Genomic DNA, 20,268 nt, shown 5'->3' on the forward strand with positions numbered 1-20,268 from the left:
GGCAGATTTTTTGACCATGTTTTTCTATGGCTCAAAAGTTGCGGATTTTTGTCCCCTAAAACATATCAAAAAATCTCGAAAATAAAAAAAAAAGGATTTTGGGAAATTGAGTTTTAGTAGAGCGTCCAATTTCCCGTCCAGGGTAAAAAATTCCTGGGAATTCCCGGGATTTCCCGAAAAAAATAAATTCCCGTTTCCCGGGAAATTTGTCAATTTCCCGGGAATTCCCAAAATGCAAGCGGAAGTATACATTTTCTTAAGTTTTTGGAACTATTTTTTGAAAATGCACTGAAAAATAATAAATGAACAAACTCAACATGATTTTGTTCAATTAAATGTACTGTTTGGTTTATATATAATTATTCAGATTATCAGAAATTATGATATCAGAATTATGTCTGATAATATTAAATTTTGAAGCAACTGAAAATAGATCTTGCTTAATATGTATCAAATTATTACAAATAGGTAAGGATTTAACAGATTGATGTTATTTCATCAAAACAATATTAACTCCTTTCCTCCAAATTAAAATTGAGATTTTTTTACGTTTTTGTTTACCAAGATCAAATGAGATGAAAATCTATTTTTTGCAAAAAGAATTAATTCAATTGGTTAAATATCTAGTACTAAAGAAATTACAATTTGAAGTTAAAGAATTATGAAGCACAGGTGCAACTATAGGTGTTAGAGGGTTAAATGTGAAAAAATAGAAGACTTTTTGTGGAATGATGTTATTTTATCGTATGATTTAAATTATGTTGCATAATAATACAAAAAAATCATTGAAAAATTACTTTCTATTGTTTGTTCTCAAAAAATGCAAAAATATATTTAAAGCTTGCTTCAAATATTTGAAAACATTGGGATGTTTGGAGTAAAACCAACACTAATAACATAATTTCTGCATGTTTTTTTTTCTCATTTCAATAAACTGGTCACAGAGGCAAGTTTAAAATTTGTCATCATAAAATACCAAAATACATTTTCTTGTAGTTGAATGATTTTTTACATGCAGTCAAGCTGTTAATTGATCTCCACACTTATTTAAACCATTAATGTTGATGTCCTATACAATTTTGTTGCATAATATTAATGAAAACCAAGATCATAACAATTTTCAATAAATTTAAAATTTCCCGGGAATTCCCGGAATTTCCCGGGAATTTGGATGAAAATTTCCCGTTTTCCGGGAAATTTGAAACCCCGGGAAATTGGACGCTCTGAGTTTTAGTGAAAAAAAAAGTTGATTTAAAAAATATGCAATTTTTTTCCGTGTACCTATTTTTTTCTCAAAAGTCCTCAACAATACCTACAACTTTGCCGAAGACACCAAATTGATCAGAAAACCATTTTTGTATGGACAGCAGAAAAAAATTGTATGGAGACTTGTATGGGTGAACCAATGACGCAAAATAGCTGATTTGGTCATAGGGAAGGCCCCCACAAAGTTTAAGTCAAATAAAAAAATACAAAAAATAAAAATGGTCGAAATCGGCCGATTTCGTAGAGAGTTGCTCTCATGTCTTGTTTATGAATTTAATTTTTCGCCTTGAGGGGTTAATACCTCTACAGATTGTAGTAGTATTTGTGCAAATTTCAGCACAAAAAGGGCCATTTTTATTGACACAGTACATAGAAAAAAAAACTTTTTATATTGTTCAACAAAGCAAGCAAATTGGGTTTGATTTGTTTCGTGAATTTGCCCCAATGTTTTTGAAAATCAATTTTTAGGCCAATTTAAAAAAAGCTAAAATCTAAGTTTCAAGCCAATTTTTCAAAACTTTGATGCAAAAAATATCACAATGTAAGAGTTATATTATAAATGTAATTTTTCCCATGACCCATGAAGAGTATTGGGGCCGCAAAGCGGATTCAGTGACTATTTCTTAACTACTTTACTTAGGTGTCGTGGTAAGGTTCAGCTTGTGATGATACACTACCTTCCCTTTACTAAGCAATCGAATCCAGAAGAGAAATGATCACCAGTTGTGTTGGTCCGAGCCGGGATTTTAACCCCGATCTACCGCTTACGAGTCGGAAGCGTTACCACTGGGCTAGGTGGATTTTTCTACACAAATGAATCTACAGTTATTATACCACAAAAAAAATAACAAATCCTAAAGTTTTATATTTTTTCCGAAAAATCAAATATAAATAAACAAGGTAATATAAATATTACAATCAATTATAAAAGTTTTTTTAACTTCAGCAATATTTTTTTGCCTCCTGCTTTTTTGGGGTATTTTTTACTTAAGTAGATATTTATAAGACTATGACAAAAAACCTCGCACTTTTTCGTTTTTGACAGTTTGCTAAACTCGCAAACTTGTCTTGGGCAAGCTCGCAAAGAAAGCAAAATGTATGCAGGCGCTAACTTGTACTTTTTGACAGTTTGCCAGTTTGCAGAAACCTGCATACATTTTGCTTTGTCTGCGAGTTTGCCACAAACAAGTTTGCGAGTTTGACTGTCAAATAATACGCAAAAGTGCGAGTTTGTTTGTTTGTTTGTCGTGGTCTAATACCTTCTTGACGGAACCAGTCCTGCAACAATCTGATTGTTAAAATAGGCACTCTTTGCTGTGAATGATTCTGTAAAAAATATATCGATAGTTCTCGTAGCTTCGAAGACACTAAAATGTTTGTTGCCAATCCAATTTATGTTTAAAAATTGAATTGAATTTTCTTTGTTTCGTCGTCCGTGTCTGTCGCGGGTGACCATGAATGGCCATGATCAACGACGACCAACATTTTCAAAACTTTTTTTCGTAAAATCGCAATAACTCGTGATGTTTATAAGCAAACCCCTTATATATACATATCAAAATTTTTGTAATTGTCTGCTCTACAACTTTGTAGAACATTGTTACACTCTAAAAAATAACCCTTCAAAGTTAGAAAAAAACACGAAATTTTAAAATGAAAAATATTGTTCTAAATGAAAAAATGACCCTTCTGGGTCAATGTAGATTCGAAAAGTACACTAAATTTCCCATAAAATAACATGTTCCAAAAATTTTTACAGTCGAGTAACGGAAAATGGGAGAATTTTTAAAACTTTTTAGTATTTTTTTCGATGAAAAATACGTTTTTTCGTAATTCTGAGTACGCCATCAAATCGGGCGTCTAATTTTACATTAAAGTCCCTTTGACACCAAATTTCTATCTCATCACCGTTTCAGGCTGCAAATTATTGAAAAACACCTCTTTTTTCGCATGTTCAAAAATGGAAGGGGTCGTACCGTCCCTCCGTCACGAGATATCTAAAAACGGACCTCGGATTCGTGATCAGGGACAAAAGTTACCCCTTAGGACAATGTTTCACGCAAATCGAAGAGGGGTCGGATCAACTGCTGTGTGAGTTGGCGGAGAATTACCCACACTTTTTTTTATTTACAAAAAAGTGAAGGAATTCAATTTTATTTTATTCAATTAAATTTACTGTTCTTATTGAACTTCGTCAGACCGTCTAAAAATTTCATGTCAAGGTTTATTCCAGATAATATTATTTTCTGAACCATCCACAACTGGGGGCAGCGAATGACCGAAAGGTTAAAGCTGCCGGAAATAAAGTAATTAACAACAACAACAACATCCACAACTGGGAAGAGAGTTTAATTATTTGTTGGACAACAAAAATTACGAAAGTTCTTTTGACCGAATCATTAATCGTTAAAAAACTACTCTTAATATTTGATAACTTTGAGTATTTCAAGTGAAAAAGAAGATTCTGATGTGAATTTAATGCTTATCTATTTATTGATGGGCTTAAACCTGGAATAAAATATTTGCCGGGATGAAACTTTTTTCTGCATTTTTTTTTTCTTTTTGTTTCAGCTAAATTTTCAAATATTATGTTTTATCATATTGTCTCAAACTGGTCACAGAGACAAATTTGAAAACAATTTTATGGTTTTGGAGAATGGATTTATTTTACTCACTGTTCAAATACTGTAATTAAAAAATAATACCTACTTCTCGAAAAAAAAAAAAAAAAACATATAAGTTGCTATTCCATACATTTCAATATTATTTGTGATATAGGTAATCAGGCAATTTTAGAATATTAGGATTTTGCCACAGAATATATTTTTGCATCTTGATTTTTTAATCCAACTTCTGAAGGGAGAGATGAAACCTTTAAAAATATAACCGGCTATGTGCCTTAACATGGTGGCGGCTTCTGTCTCATAAAGAGAAGATCCAGGGTTTATATCCCGATCAGTCTTCAGTCTCCCTTTGGACTTCATAATTGAACATAGAATATGAACAAAACAGGACTGAAATCAGCTGGGATTCGAGCAAAACACAATAGCTTTTTGTTCGTGAATTCGTTATCTATAGGGATTTCAATTTTGCCAACAAGATTCTTATGTACACGCAGAAAAATGTTTTGTAGAATCAGCCTGTACGAGGTTTGTTTGAACAAAAATTTTGTTGAATATAATCAACGCCGATTTTGCGTTGAAACAAACCTTGATTTTGTCAATTCCACAAAAATCTTTTGTTGTTTTGAAAAAGTTGCTTTGACGTTTAGCGTTAATTCAACAAAAATCTTGATTTTCAAATCAACAAAATGTTTTGTTGATTCAAATATGCCTTTTTTTTCTGCGTGTAAAATCGTCTGGGGAAAACGACGGTGAAGTTTAATTTAAAATTAAATTGTCGGTATGTATATTGAGAAAATTGACAAGTTTTCAATTGCACAAAATGCACCAAAGTTTTATTCCAATCAGATTTTTTTTTTTGACAAATTGGCGAAAATCGTAAAACTTTAGGGAATAAACAACTCCGCTAAATTAAAATCAGAAAAACACGATTCCAAATTTGTGCGGTCAAAAGACCCAAATAGAATGTGTCGGAAAATACAATGCACAAAATAAACATGCTCTCGCCTATTCATTTATTAGTAAACATTATAATTTTATTTCATTTATTTCATTGTTTAAGGTTTAGTTGTGTGAAGTTACAATCCTAAGCTGAGATGTGGACTACCTTTCAACAGACTAATATTTTTTTCTGTTATTGATACTCAATATAAAATAAAGTTTAAACATAGAGCACACCGGCATCGATAAGATGTCCAATAGTATTTTAAGATTCCGTGAAATTTCCGTCAAATTTGGTGTTTTGACGTTGGATCACTAAGCCAAATTTATAAGCAAAGTTCCGGAAAAAAAACATTTAGATAACTTTCATGATTCATGGTTAAAATTTGTATAAACAAACCATTGACACTTTAACTTCAACCGATGTTTTCATGTCTTCTCTACTCAAACACGCAATTAGAAACGGAAAGAAACATGTTTTATTAAATTCTACCCGCAATCGATCAAACAACTTCATCACGGTTTCGCGTGCAAATCTTCCCACATTCTGTTTTTTTTTTTCTTTCTAGCATCAATCCGCATCCCAACCAAGAGTAGATTCTCCCCCCTCTAAAGCACCTAGCTCCCAAAGTTCATCCGCCCAAAAAGCTCTGATCACTCCGACTTCTGTTAATTCTTTCTGGCTGGCCTCTCAAGAGATTGCGATATAAATAATCTCCTCACAGTCTTGTTTAGTTTTTTTTTTGCTACCTCTGAACCGAACCTCCCCGTGACGGCCTTGGCCACCACCACTCCGTTCTCAATCCATTTATTTATCATTCTGTTAATCGTCGGCTGACTTCTTTTTTTTGCGTTCGCTTTGTGTGTGCGTTTCCAATCCAGCAAACTTCTGTGTTTTTTTTTGCTTTCTGAATGAATTTGCCTAATTCGACGCGCAATATTTCGATGCTTATCGAAGAGTTTGATATGGGGTGGGGTGGGGAAGGTTGCTTACCTCTCGGTGGCGACCTTTGAAGACGACCGCGAACGCGCCATGCCCTATCAGGTCCTTGCTGTTGTACTCAAAGTTCCCAACCAGTTCCATGATGATTCGCTGGTGTGGCTGGTTTTGGCTTTCGAGACAACTTTACTTGTAGATCACTTTGATTTTTTTTCCTTCTTGAGGGAAAACACTTCAACTATGATATTATTTCACTTTTGTGATTCTTCCTGAGTCTCATCAGACTCGAATCTTCTTCAGTAAACTGATTTTCCTTTCTTATTGCGAAATGCAATCGCAATTTCTAACACTTTTTTCTTACTCTCCTCAAAACAAACACATAAAAGGTGGACAACTAAAGAGATCGAATGGCTCACTTTTCTTCCTTCTTTTCTGGCAAATCTAGACTTTTTTTCAGGAAATTTTCCAACTTGACATTTCTGTTCCAGATTTGCTGCACTCGTTTTTTCTCCTTTTCCTCCTGGAGGAGATTCCCTTTCGGTGTGCGGGGCGGAACACCACTCTCCGGATGGTGGTTGACTTTTTTTTCGCTGCTTCCTTTTTCACCTCTCGTTGGAGCAAATCAATAAAGCCTTACTCATCCCCCTCCAAGCTGGAAAACTCTCCCGGAATGTGGTCCCGCTGAGGGTGTCACTTCCCTGGAAGCTGCCGTTTTCGTGCACGTCACACGAAAGCGCCGAGGGGACTCCGCGGATCTTTTGTCGTCGATTCCCAGGCTCTTTTCCTTCCCGCAAAAGAGAGCGACGCAAAACTTTGGGGCAGCTCGAAAGCGTAAAAAAAATCGAAACTTTCGCGTCGCAAATTTCCCTACAAACCGAACCGAAACTGTGTGTTTGTCCCGTTTTCGCGTGACCTCACTGCCGTAGAACCGTTCCGGATTGCACGACACGACACTTGGGGACACTTGGGCGGTCTCTGGGTTCCGATATTTTTCTAGTCCACCATCAAGGAAATGTAAAGCACTATTATTTTTCGCTCTCCTCCGCTGCGCGTACGGAACACCACCACACACTCTGCTGCTGTCCTCCTTCTCCTTTTGGCCGCAGGGCTCCTCCGTCGCGGGGTTGTCCGTCGAAATCGATCCGTCAGAAATTTGCTGCTGCGAGAGGAAACAACAACAAAGGAAAATCGCGAGATCGGTTTGACAGCTGTCGGGGGGGTAGGAATGACGTTTTGATTTGTCACGGGGGTGGGACGGTTGAACGAACGAGGGGGATTTTTTTTTATTCAAAACTTATTTTTATTAGGTCCTTTTAGGTGCTGTGACCAGGTTGGAACCGAGGATCGTTAAATAACTAATAAATAACAAAAAAAAAACACCTCCTTAAACTCCATACTTGGAGATCATGTAACTGACCAAAACTTATTTTTATTAGGTCCTTTTAGGTGCTGTGACCAGGTTGGAACCGAGGATCGTTAAATAACTAATAAATAACAAAAAAAAAACACCTCCTTAAACTCCATACTTGGAGATCATGTAACTGACCAAGGTCTTTATCATTTAAGTCAATGTATACAAAAAAGGTTTTACCTTCGGTATATTGTTGAAAAATAAAATACAAATACAAATACAAATACTTGGTCCAAGCGGGTCTTACAGGTCTTGAACCTGCCGATGTACTCGGAGAAAATGCCCCACAGCTCAGCCGAACTGTAGAGCACCTCCCCGGCTTCCTCCTTCGTGGCTCCATCGTCTCGAGAGCCACTGCTTCCTTGGCTTTTTCCTGCGGGGCGAGTGCGATCCTTCGATTTTCCGTCCGGAACTGCGCCCGGCAGCGGAGGGAACTCCGCCGGCGTGAACGCCAGAACTGCAGGACTCTGCTTCTCCGCCTTCCTTGCCGGCGGTTTCGGTTTCGACGCCTGCTGGCGCCTCCGGATGAAGTCCGCACGCTTGGGGCAGCTGCGGTCCGTGGCTTCGTGGGCTCCAGAGCAGTTGGCACACCGCTTCGGCTCGGCTTCTTGGACTTTGCACTTGTCCGTCTTGTAGGGACCCCCACAGTTGTTGCATCTGCCGTTCAGGTGACAGTTCCTGGTTCCATGACCCAGTTGCAAGCAGTTCCTGCACTGGGTCACGTTCGGCCGCTTGTTCCGGTAGGCCTCCCACCGGATGATAGTGCTTGCCACAACCTCAGGGTGGCCACCAGATTTCGATTTTCAATTTCCCGGTTTTTCCCGGTTTTCTCCCGGGACCAGAAGGAATTTTCCGGAATGTTTTTAAACCAAATTACAATGTTTTTTAGGCTAACGTTAATATCATCATACTTTTTGAACGCATACATTTGGTTCAAAGTTTGAATTCCTCAAGAAAGCTTTCAAATCTTGAGTTGTAAACGAAGCCGTTTTTATCTGTTATCAATCAAACCTCTAATTTTCAAATTATTGGGTTTTTTCATCAAAAGTCGTTTTTATTTTTTTAAATAAGATAAATTATAAAAAGAATTTATGAATTTTGTAAAATAGATTTACAAAAATACGTTGCTATCATCATTGATGTAAATGCTCGTTAATTGGGTACTAAAGTCCTATGTAAATTTTTATGTACAACGGTAAAAAACACGATTAATAACCATTTCTGATCACTTTTTTCATTTTAATACAATTTTTTTTTTTTACAAGACAACATTTTTTTGATGGATCAACTATGGTCCCCTTGGAACAAACTGTCAAGTAGGAGCTTTTCTGTCAAGAAGGACCGCGAGGTTAATTTTTCAAAATTGATTTAAAAATCCATTTTAAACTCTTTGTGGTCGTACAAAGGGTCATTGTACTTAGAAAAATAAGCTTTATCGCTGTAAACAATAATATCAGCAATCTAAGCTTCATTTTAGGACCCAATTTTCTTTGAAAAAAGGTTTTGTGAATTCAAAAAGAACAATTCTTCCAAGAATTATCAATTTCTGTGATTTTTTTTTGCTAAAATTATGTGAGTACTTTCTTTTTAACCAAAAAAGTCTTTTTGCATCATTAGTCTAAACAAAAATGTATACACTTTGGCAGCAGCGCAGGAAAAGTGCCATACAAATGTAAAAAAATCGATACCTTGAAACTTTCTTTTTAGAATAATTTTAATAATTAATACTTTCTAAAAAACCCAAAACACATAATGGTAAAAACAATTAAAAAATTATCGTGCTGTGAGTTTTTCAACAACACATAAGGCGGGTACACATTTTATTTAAAGTTTTTGTTGCCCGAAAAATCAGGAGACAAATTTTTTTTTTCATATAGCATCAAAATTTTAATGGAAATTTAAGTGCAATCAGCTGAAATCAATTTAAAATGCATTCCCTTGCGTCTAGAATAATTTTTAAGCATGTTTGGGTTGATTTAATAATCTTTTGAATTTTTGAAAATTTTCGATCTTTATTTTTTATTCGTTCTTTTTTTTGGTTTCGTCAAATCTTGCATTTTTTGAAGACTTATGATTGCAAAACAACTGAACTAGCGTAAAATGCATTTTTAACACTTTTTGCATTCAAATGTTGTGACTATGGTTTGTTTTTTGAATTTTTATATTTTTTTCAGATTTAAACAAACTACACATACTTTTTTGAAGTTGTAGCTATTTTCAATTAAAAAATAATTCTATTTTATCTCTAAAAAATCAAATGGTTGAGAAAATTCTTTACAGCATTCTTTTTTGAACATTTTTGATCCATTCTTTTGTTGCTGAGATACAGGCCAAGAAAAATATTTTAAAAGAGTGTATTTTGTGTGACAATTTGAAGGAAAAGTCTTGATCTTTAAATTTAGAGAGATATTTACTGTAATGTTGTTTTCGTACCATGATATCCATATTTTCCACTTACAAAAAAATCATAATTTTAATGTTATGCAAAACTATTTTTTTGGCAAAGATGAGGTAAATATCCGCCATTACGGGGTTTGTCTTCCGGACCCCCTGAGACCGCTCGTGGTACCCCCAGGGGTACATGTACCCCAGGTTGAGAACCGCTGGTAGAGCAAACATTTTGCTTTATTAAAAAAAAAAACAAATTCGTCTGGTAAAAGTATCATAGGATACAACAGAAAAAAAAATCCATAGCCAAGAAGCATGAGTCTATCACATAAATTCAAACATAGATTTCGCAAATTCTTCATTTAGAATAACAGGAATAATATTCTCATTGAGAAAAGAACATATTGAATACATTAAAGAGTCTTTTGTCAAATTTTAATGAAACTTAAAATATTTTCCCGGTTTGTCGGTCGAATTCCCGAGTTTTTCCCGGTTTTCTCCCGGTGGATAAAAATCCCGGTTTTTTCCCGGTTTTCCCGGTTTTTTCCCGAGGTGGCCACCCTGCACAACCTTCATTGCAGAGAGCTTCTTCAGATTGGTGTATCCCTTGGGGAAGACCACAATGTACGGAATTTCGTCCACGGTGGACTTTTCCTTCCGCTTGATGGCATGCACCTCCAGTGCGTCCAGCTTGAGATCCCTCTTCAGAAGATACTTGACCTCGTCCGGTTTCAGTTCATCAGGAAAACCACGAAGAACCACCCGATGATTTCGTTCGCTCCGCCGATCGTGAGTCTAGGGGAGCGTTCTTTTATTACGTAACGCGAAAAATCGGACTTTTAGACCCCCTCCCCCCCCTCGTAACAAAATTTCCATACAAATTTTAAAAAAAATGTATGGAGCGTAACACGGCCTCCGACCCCCCCTCCCCCCCTACTGCGTTACGTAATAAAAGAACGCTCCCTTAGAATTCCACTTTCTTCTTCTTGAGTAGCTCTTGCAACTTGTCAAAATCTTTGACAGAGAAGCAGGTCACCTTGGTTCCAAATCGGGTTAGTTTGTAAATCGGTTTAAAACCTAATTTACAACTTTACACTATCGCCACGAGCTTGTAAAAATCCGTGGTGTTCTTCACCACCAAAGGTGGTTGCTTTTGTTTACCTGCCGACTGGCCGGGTGGTGGAACCGCCGGGGCGTCTCCTCCTCCTGCTGGGCTGGCATTGTTGTTGTTTTTGTTATCCGCTAGCGGGCTGAACTTGTTGTTGTTGAGCAGGGTCTTCTCAACTTTTTCTCCTTCGATGCCGATTCCAATGACCTCTCTGGACTTCTTCCGCTTCCGATTCCCGCGGACGGGACGAAAATCTTCCTCCTCGGAGGATTCCTCCACCTCCATCTGTCAAAAACTTCCAAGCACGCGAGATGACAACACGAGCAAAACACGTCTTAACTTGTCGCTGGCTGGCGACTGAGTGAAAAAAAAATCCGAATTTTAAGAATACAAAAAAATAAACCTGATATTTAAAAACATAAAATTCTCATGTTTTAACATTTAAAAATTTGAAAATTCAATTCAATAAAATCAGATCAAAATCTCGATTAAAACAGTTTGCATTCGTAAAAATTTTCAATCCAATCAAGATTTTTTTTTATCTGTCTCAAATTTCGGTTTTTAACACATGACTGATGTCAGATTTTTTGTAATTTGAAATTGAATGAAAATAAAAATAATATAAGAAAATTATGTTTTTGATGTTCTAACGTTCATTTTTTAAAAGCTGAATTTGAGAAATTATATTTTTTTGGAACACTTTACAAAATTCTCTTTCTATACTTTTTGATTCATTATTTTAAATTTCAAAACGCAAAAAATAAATCGAAAATCATCGATAAAGAACCTTCAAAATTTCTGATACAATCTTAAGATAAATATATTTATCAACGATTTTTACAAGTTGAAAAGAAAAAAAAAATTTCAAAAGATTTCAAATCAAAATTTAGATTTCAATCCTCTACAACTCGATTTGATAATTCGTCAAAAATCCATGTTTCAACCAAGACTCGCAAGAAGGAACGCCCACAAATAAGCCCATTTCTAGATTACTTTTCCAAAACAACGAATGCGCCATTGGTTTCCGCTGTACATAGGACCTTCTGAAAAAGCAAGCATAATTTTAATTTATAGACAATCTGCGACTGACGATAATCGGAATTTCTTTCAACCAACGACTAAAATCAACTTTCAGTTACCTTCACTTTAGGCAAAGCGATTTATTGCGACCAGCAAAGGCAGCCCTTACGAGTAAATCATTCAAATTTGTAGCGTAATACAAACATTAGCCTTAGTACAGACGCTGGGCGGCTCCCATCGAGGACTTGATGTGCAGCGAGCGGACGTTCTGCCAGTGCTTCTTGAGCAGCGAAACCAGGAAGTTGACGGACAGATGCACGTTCTGGGCCAGCTCATCGGGGCTCATCTTGACGTGGCCGACGGCGACGGACAGACACAGCACCTTCTTCATCTGGAACTTGATGGTGGCCTTGACCTCGTCGATCTTCTGCGTCATCGATTCGCTGTGGGCGAGCAGACCCGGGAACTTACCGGCCTTGTTCAGACCGGGACCGAGCAGACGTGGGATCTGCTTGATCAGCGATTCGGAGGCCAGGAAGGCGTCGTACTTCTTCGCTAGCTTCTTGACCAGCTTCTTGTTCTTGTTGAGCTTCTTCAGCGCTTCGGCATCCATGTACGGGATTTCGTTGGCCTTGGCCTCATCGCAGTGCTGCTGATCTCCCAGGACGCAAACCTGCATCTTCGGGCGGGGAATGTACTTTAGCCTGTGCGGGAGGGAGGAAAGAAAACAGGACAAGTTAGACCTATTTGCTCCCGATCACGGTTACAAGAATCCGGAAGTCTAGAATCTACTGCTGCTGCAACTCACCACCGGCCACCGGTTGGAAAGGTTGGAGCTTAGTCGAACAAACAGGGGCAAGTTAAATTCCTAACCAAACTGGGGGAGGGTTTCGGCATGGTCCCGGAAAGAACCGTAATGCCTCCTCATTTTATTTAAGACCCTGAGTGCAGGTCCGTCCACTACCCCCGCCACGGGGGGGGGCAGCGAACTTCCTGAGTCAATCAAGTCTTCCAAGAGAGGACCGATTTCGTTCAGGTTTACACGTACTTTACAGTGCCGGAGAAACGCTTGTCCTTTTGGGGATCGTAGTTCTTCAGGCCAATCTGCAGCTCCACCGTCTCGAGGAAGCGGCGGTGCTTCTTCTTCGAGCCCTTGAGCACCTCATTGACGCACTCGTACAGGATGTCCTTGGAAACCTTGGAGCTGGAAGAGGGAAACGGGAAAACATAACCTCAAAATGTGGCAAACATGTGGCGTGTGGGAAAAGTTTTCGTATTTCCCACAGAAAAGCACGATTTTCATGGAAATTTCACTGTTAACTAATAGAGCACCATTAATTCGATCGGTTAACTGTTAAATTGTCACAAAATCGCAAACTTTTTAACTAAAATTCACTTGAAACTCACGTCATTTTGCAGTGTGCGACCGCACTTGGCTACGTTCACAAATGAAAAGAGAAAGGCAAGCGTGTGGAAGTCAACTCAACAGGGTGACGATTTTCTTTTTTTCTCCCCTCTCGAAAGTGTCAGATTTGACAGTGGACGAGATGTGAGCAGTGTTTTGGTGGTGAAATTACAGAGTGGAGTGGTGAATTTGGAAAACCGTTGGGCTGGATGCACAGCGAGATTTGTTGGAGAATAATGGTCAAAACTATGTTATATGTTATGCATTTTATATTAATTTATCATAGAATTAACTATATTTGAATGATACTTTGTCCACACAATGCTAATGTCCAAAGAAAAAAAAGCAAACAAATGTAAGATCAACAAAGTTTTTATACATTGATAAAGATTTCCTTAAATCTTGGAAGAAAATATCAGAATCGCGATTTTAAACGGACTCCATTAAAAAAATATTTTTTTTAGTTCAACTTTATTTTTTAAGGTCTATAACTTTAAAACATAGCTTTTCGATAAGTTCTTGAGCTGGAGAACAGTTTATACTAACAGGCTATGGATACTAATAAAAAAAAAACAAGTTAAAATTTTACAAAATAAAATCTGTTTTTTTTTTTCTTTATTTTTGATGAATCTTTGTCCATCAAGGAAGAGTTTCAAAAAACATTATTGCGTTACGTAACAAAACAACGCTGAGCAATTCTCTACGAAATAGGTCTTTTTTCTTCAATTTTAATTTTTGTATTTTTTAATCCGACCGAAACTTTTTTGGTGCCTTCGGTATGTCCAAAGAATTTTGCATCATTAGTTTGTCCATATAATTCTCCATACAAATTTGGCGGCTGTCCATACAAAAATGATGTATGAAAATTCAAAAATCTGTATCTTTTGAAGGATTTGGTGTCTTCGGCAAAGTTGTAGGTATGGAAACGGACTACACTAGAAAAAAATAATATACGATAAAAAAATTGGTGATTTTTTTATTCAACTTTTTATCACTAAAACTTGATTTGCAAAAATAACACTATTTTTAATTTTTTGATATCTGGAGTTTTTTTAAAAGGTCGAATAAACCAAATTTTCAGTTTTTGCTTTATGGGTGTTTTTGGAACTGCCTTGAGTCAGGGGTATCAAAAAACACTCAAAAAGCAAAAACTGAAAATTTGGTTTATTTGACCTTTTCAAAAAAAAAACTCAAGATATGTTTTAGAAGACGTGATATTGAATGTTTGGCCCTTTTGAAATGTTAGTCTTCATTTGAAAATTTTGAAAATATTGTTTTCGAAAAGATCGGAAAATTTCACAAATATTTCATATTTTATCATTGAAAATCGGACCATTAGTTGCTGAGATATCGACATTGAAAAATGGAGACTTAGAAAACATCAATTTTCCTGTTTTTAAACCTTTGCATTTCAATATCTCAGCAACTAAAGGTCGTATCAACAATGTCCGAATAAGCAAGATATAGAGAATTTTCTCAGCTTTTCAAAAATATTTTTTTCAAAGGTGGGGAAACATGTGCACTAATTTAAAAAAATGAAAAAACTTCGACTGTTTTCAAAAAAGTCACCTAAATATGGATTTAACTTGAAAACGGTGCATTTTATCAAAATTTCAGTAATGTACTTTTTGATTGCAAATTTGATTTTACATCGAAAAATAAAGTTGAAAAATTTTTGTGACCAAAATTTCGATTTTTTGAAAAAATCAGTATTGATTAAAAAATTCATAACTCGGTCAATGATTTTTTGCACAACCTGGACATTTCTGAAAAGTTGGCATTTTATGTCTTCTAAAACACATAAAAAATTAAAAATAGTGTTTTTTTGCAAATCCAGTTTTAGTGATAAAAAGTTAAGTAAAAAAATCACCATATTTTTTTACCGTGTATTATTTTTTCCAGTGTAGTTCGTTTCCATACCTACAACTTTGCAGAAGACACCAAATCGATCAAAAAATTCCTTCAAAAGATACAGATTTTTGAATTTTCATACATCATTTTTGTATGGACAGCTGCCAAATTTGTATGGAAAATTATATGGACAAACTAATGATGCAAAATGGCTTCTTTGGGCATACCGAAGGCACCAAAAAAGTTTCAGTCGGATTAAAAAATACAAAAAAAATCGAATGACCGAAATCCAAGAGAACTGCTCCGCTTTTTTAGTGGATGTAAAGTAGTATGTTTGAAGCTATCAAGAAATTAAAAGTGAGAGTGTTTAACTCCTTGTTGCAGTTTTGACTAACAGTTTTGACAACTCGATAGGATATGACGAATGTTTTTTTTCGCCAAACAATGACTTTTTTTGTTGAAAAAAAAAACGATTTTTTGAAAGTATTGGGTCTTAAAATGATTGCTGATATTATTGTTTACAGCGATAAAGCTTATTTTTCTAAGTACAATGACCCTTTGTACGACCACAACGAGTTTAAAATTGATTTTTAAATTAATTTTGAAAAATTATCCTCGCGGTGCTTCTAGACAGAAAAGCTCCTACTTGACAGCTCGTTCCAAGGGGACCATAGTTGATCCATCGAAAAAATGTTGTCTCGTCAAAAAAATTTTGCACATAAACATTGACGTAGGGCTTTAGTACCCAATTGACAATTTACCCGAAAACCCCAATTATTATTTTTAGAATCTAAAAGTACTTTTGTAAATTTTTAAATAAATAAACTTTTTTTTAATAGTGTCCACCTTTTTCAATAATGAGAAAAAAAAATAGTGCTGAGCAAATTCTCTACAATTTTTATTTTTAGACAACTGGACAAAAAAAAAATGAAAAGCGTGCATAAGCATTTTAACAGCTGGAACTATGTTCCAGCATATTCTGAGACAACCAATAACAATTTATATAATAAAACCCGCAGTGTTGAACGGTAGTTGGGAAGGCCTGCTGCTGTTTAACATATCGAGTTTTGTTAAAAAATTACCGGTTGTCTTGGAATTTTCTAAATAAGTTCAGCTGTCAAAATGCTTAACCGCCCTTTTTCAAATGTTGCTCCAGGCATGGTTGCAAAGAATAAAAATTACGAACAATGAGTTTTCTAATTGCATTTAACCTTTTGGCATTTTTTTCCACTAATACATATTAAAATATCGATGAAGGAAAAGTTTGTCAAAATGATGATCGATAAATTGGGTAGTAATATTTATTTTAATTTATTAATCAATAAATTGATGGTTTCCAACTTTGCCGAAGACACCAAATCGATCAGAAGATCTTTTTTTTTTGCTGGGGGTTAGAGTACTAATCTAATCTAGAGTTTGTTTTTAAAGGACCTATAACACAATAGCTTATAGGACCTTTCAAAAAAAAAAAAAAAACTCTAGAAAAGATCTTATTGAAAAGGCTTTTTTTCTCCTTCGAATTTGTACTTGAAAAAAGTATATAGTATAGATTTGCACCTTGTTCCATTTTAGTTTAAGTTATAATAATTTTAAATGTATATTTTGAAATTAAGTCGATTCATAACAAGATTCATAATTTTTATTATTAAAGAGAAGAACTAAAATTATTTTGTTCAAAATTCCATACTTCTTAAATCAATTGGTACGAAATTCGTGTTTACACGCGGTTTAACCAGTTTGCGCTCTCCAAAAAGAGAAAGATAGAGAGAGTATTTTTGCGAGAGATGAGAGTCAAGCAACTGATAAGAACACAAATTTGATATAAAAGCACGTATAAAAGCCATGTTGGTACAATATCGTTTGTTCCTTTTCAAAGGTTCAGAAGAATAAACGCTCTAAAACACGGTGTTCGGCTAGAAATCAGTAATATTATCGGTGACGAAAAGTTCGCAGAGTTGGGGTAAGTAATAACAGCTGAAGTGTTAAGAAACTATCGAAGAATCTTCTATTTAATTGATTCAATTTATTGTTACAGGTTTTTCCCAAATACAAAAAATGATTATAAATCGTGAGGTAAGTTTTTGAAATATTTTCTAAATTAAAATGTTAAAATTTTGCAAAAAATTGAGGGTGTGCGTGAGCTGTAGTGCCATGGTATAGCCGTTTCAGAGATAAATGACATACGCCAACCCTTGATGTCTTCCCAGCGTACGGACTTTTGTCTTTGAATCGGCTATACAGAAAAACCTCTTTTTACGCGGTGGCGTTACGTTTTTTGTTTCGTAGATTTCTCTAAAACCATACAATATTTTTGCAAGCTTCAAAAAGCGTTTTGTGGATCTGAACAAAACCTACAAATTGCTCTTAAAAGATTGCAAAAATGTTGCGTCGTTCCAGAGAAATCGACAAATTAGAAAAACGTAACGCACCGCGTAAAAAGAAGTTTCACTGTATTATTTTCCAATATTTCCAATTAGCACTTTCAGTACATTTAAAAATCACATTTAAACAAATGCAGCACTCTGCAGGAATAAAGTGCAAAAATTTCGAGATATCGGCTTAACGATAGGCATATCAGTCGAAAAGTGCAATAATTTATTAAATTTCACTGGAAGCAAATTCCGTTCTCTGAGTCATACTTTTATTTCGTTATCATTGTTGCTTAAGGCAACAAGCCATTCAAAGACGATTAAATTACGTTTTTTTCCTTTCCAGATCATGACTACCAACGGCATTTCTGAGAAGGCCACATCATTTGTGGTAAGTAAAGAAAATTTGCGAAGGAATTCAGTCGTTTTTTTTACATTACAACTTTTTTTTGTATTCTATAGGAATTCTCGGAGAATGTCGTAACGGCGGCGTGGGCGACCACTGTATTATTGGCGCTTTGTCCGAATCTGAAACAACCCGTTCATGGTCTTTCTGGAATGGCTCGAAACGGCGAAGGAAATAATTGGATCCGTTAGCACACCCTTGCAACTGTGGAAACTCAACATTTCGTCAAGATCGGTCATTTATGCGGTTAGGATTTCGAGTCTGGCTTCCTTAGCGAAAGTGGTGGCGGTGACTGGCCTCAAGTTCGAGCTGTCCAAGGGTCTGCTGTATTACGGGCACGGGCTTCATACCCGTTGCTTTAAAGTTCATCAAATTGGGCATTGAATGGAACGGATCCCTTGGTGAATTTTTGGAGCTGTTTATTGCCATCATGGAGACTTTGGAAATCGGACTGGAAATGTTAAAAGTTGAAAGAAAAAAATATATCACCCCTATCATTGCTTTGCTGGAGTTGACTCGACTTGGCGTTGCATTTGCATCACTTCTACAAAATAAATCAGACAAGCTTTAATATTTACTGAAAAACAACAAATCAAACAAACAAAAAATCAATCCGTATGATCTTGTTTGAGTTTACATGAGTTTCCCTATTTCCTTCAATAGATCAACGTTAAAAAAAATCCAAAACAAGACTAAACGAACTACCATCATCATTGGATTTTAATTAAATAAATTAAAGTTTAGTCGCACATTAGAAAACACCAACAAAGCTTGTTTTTCTCTTTTAAAATATCACATTACCTAGCACATACCTAACTTTATTTAGATTTTTTTATAATTCGCGATTTCGATTTCTAAAATTTACATAATATAAGAGGGTAAACCGCCATGACATACCAACATCACAGCAGTATTTGCCTATCTAGCGTCGTAAATGTTCTCAGAATCGATTGAATTTATGATTTGAATATGATTAGATAAATAGCCACAAATATCAAATGAAAGATTAAAACGATGTTTAGGTTGCTGATTGATGGATTTCGGTCATTCGATTTTTTTTGTATTTTTTAATCCGACTGAAACTTTTTTGGTGCCTTTGGTATGCCAAAAGAAGCCATTTGGCATCATTAGTTTGTCCATATAATTTTCCATACACATTTCGCAGCTGTCCATACAAAAATGATGTATGGAAATTCAAAAATCTGTATCTTTTGAAAGAATTTTTTGATCGATTTGGTGTCTTCGGCAAAGTTGTAGGTATGGGTAAGGACTACACTGGAAAAAAATGATACACGGTAAAAAAAATTTAGTGATTTTTTTATTTAACTTTTTATCACTAAAACTTGATTTGCAAAAAAACACTATTTTTATTTTATTTTTTATTTTTTTATATGTTTTAGAGGACATAAAAAGCCAACTTTTCAGAAATGTCCAGGTTGTGCAAAAAATCATTGACCGAGTTATGAATTTTTTAATCAATACATTTGTGAAATTTTCCGATCTTTTCGAAAACATTATTTTCAAAATTTTCAAATCAAGACTAACATTTCAAAAAGGCCAAACATTCAATATTACGCCCTTTCACGAATATTTGATATATTAACATTGAAAATCGGAACATTAGTTGCTGAGATATCGACATTAAAAAATGGTGGGCTGTTTGGGTGAGACTTAGAAAACATCAATTTTCCTGTTTTTAAACCTTTGCATTGCAATATCTCAGCAACTAAAGGTCGTATCATCAAAGTCCGAAGAAGCAAAATATAGAGAATTTTCTCAGCTTTTCAAAAATATTTTTTTCAAAAGTGTGCAAACATGTGCACTAACTTAAAAAAATGAAAAACTGCGACTATTTTCAAAAAAGTCACCTAAATATGGATTTAACTTGAAAACGGTGCACTTTATCAAAATTTTACTTAAGTACTTTTTGATTGCAAATTTGATTTTACATCGAAAAATGAAGTTGAAAAAATTTTACGACCAATATTTCGATTTTTTGAAAAAATTAGTATTGATTAAAAAATTTATAACTCGGTCAATGATTTTTTGCACAACCTGGAAATTTCTTAAAAGTTGGCATTTTATGTCCTCTAAACTAGCCTCTAAAACATATCAAAAAATAAAAAATAAATAAAAATAGTGTTTTTTGCAAATCAAGTTTTAGTGATAAAAAGTTAAATAAAAAAATCACCAAATTTTTTTACCGTGTATCATTTTTTTCCAGTGTAGTCCTTACCCATACCTACAACTTTGCCGAAGACACCAAATCGATCAAAAAATTCCTTCAAAAGATACAGATTTTTGAATTTTTATACATCATTTTTATATGGACAGCTGCGAAATTTGTATGGAAAATTATATGCACAAACTAATGATGCAAAATGGCTTCTTTGGGCATACCAAAGGCACCAAAAAAGTTTCAGTCGGATTAAAAAATACAAAAATTAAAATTGAAGAAAAAAGACCGATTTCGTAGAGAATTGCTCAGTATTGGAATGAGCTCACATTTGATTTTTTTAAACCTTTTACCTTTTTTCTTTA

At 35.2% G+C, this 20,268-nt stretch overlaps 2 protein-coding genes across 2 annotated transcripts in view; both read right to left on the reverse strand.

The window, feature by feature from the left end:
- The window catches only part of LOC6032310 (serine/threonine-protein kinase ULK2), a 71,236-nt gene extending 65,323 nt beyond the window's left edge, over positions 1-5,913 (reverse strand). The window contains exon 1 of the mRNA XM_038257949.1: positions 5,824-5,913. Coding sequence (XP_038113877.1) covers positions 5,824-5,913 — 90 coding nt within the window. The remainder of the gene's footprint in view (positions 1-5,823) is intronic.
- A 5,892-nt stretch (positions 5,914-11,805) lies between these two features.
- LOC6032307 (60S ribosomal protein L10a) lies at positions 11,806-13,213 on the reverse strand. Its single transcript, XM_001842887.2, has 3 exons — positions 13,104-13,213; positions 12,745-12,900; positions 11,806-12,400 (listed from the first exon to the last, which is right to left on the reverse strand). The coding sequence occupies exons 1-3, from the start codon at positions 13,106-13,108 to the stop codon at positions 11,908-11,910; spliced, it is 654 nt and encodes a 217-aa protein (XP_001842939.1). The 5' UTR covers positions 13,109-13,213; the 3' UTR covers positions 11,806-11,907.
- Between the last annotated feature and the right edge of the window lie 7,055 nt (positions 13,214-20,268).

This window comes from Culex quinquefasciatus, chromosome 2 (assembly GCF_015732765.1).
Source record: "Culex quinquefasciatus strain JHB chromosome 2, VPISU_Cqui_1.0_pri_paternal, whole genome shotgun sequence".
Classification (NCBI taxonomy): Eukaryota; Metazoa; Arthropoda; class Insecta; order Diptera; family Culicidae; genus Culex; species Culex quinquefasciatus.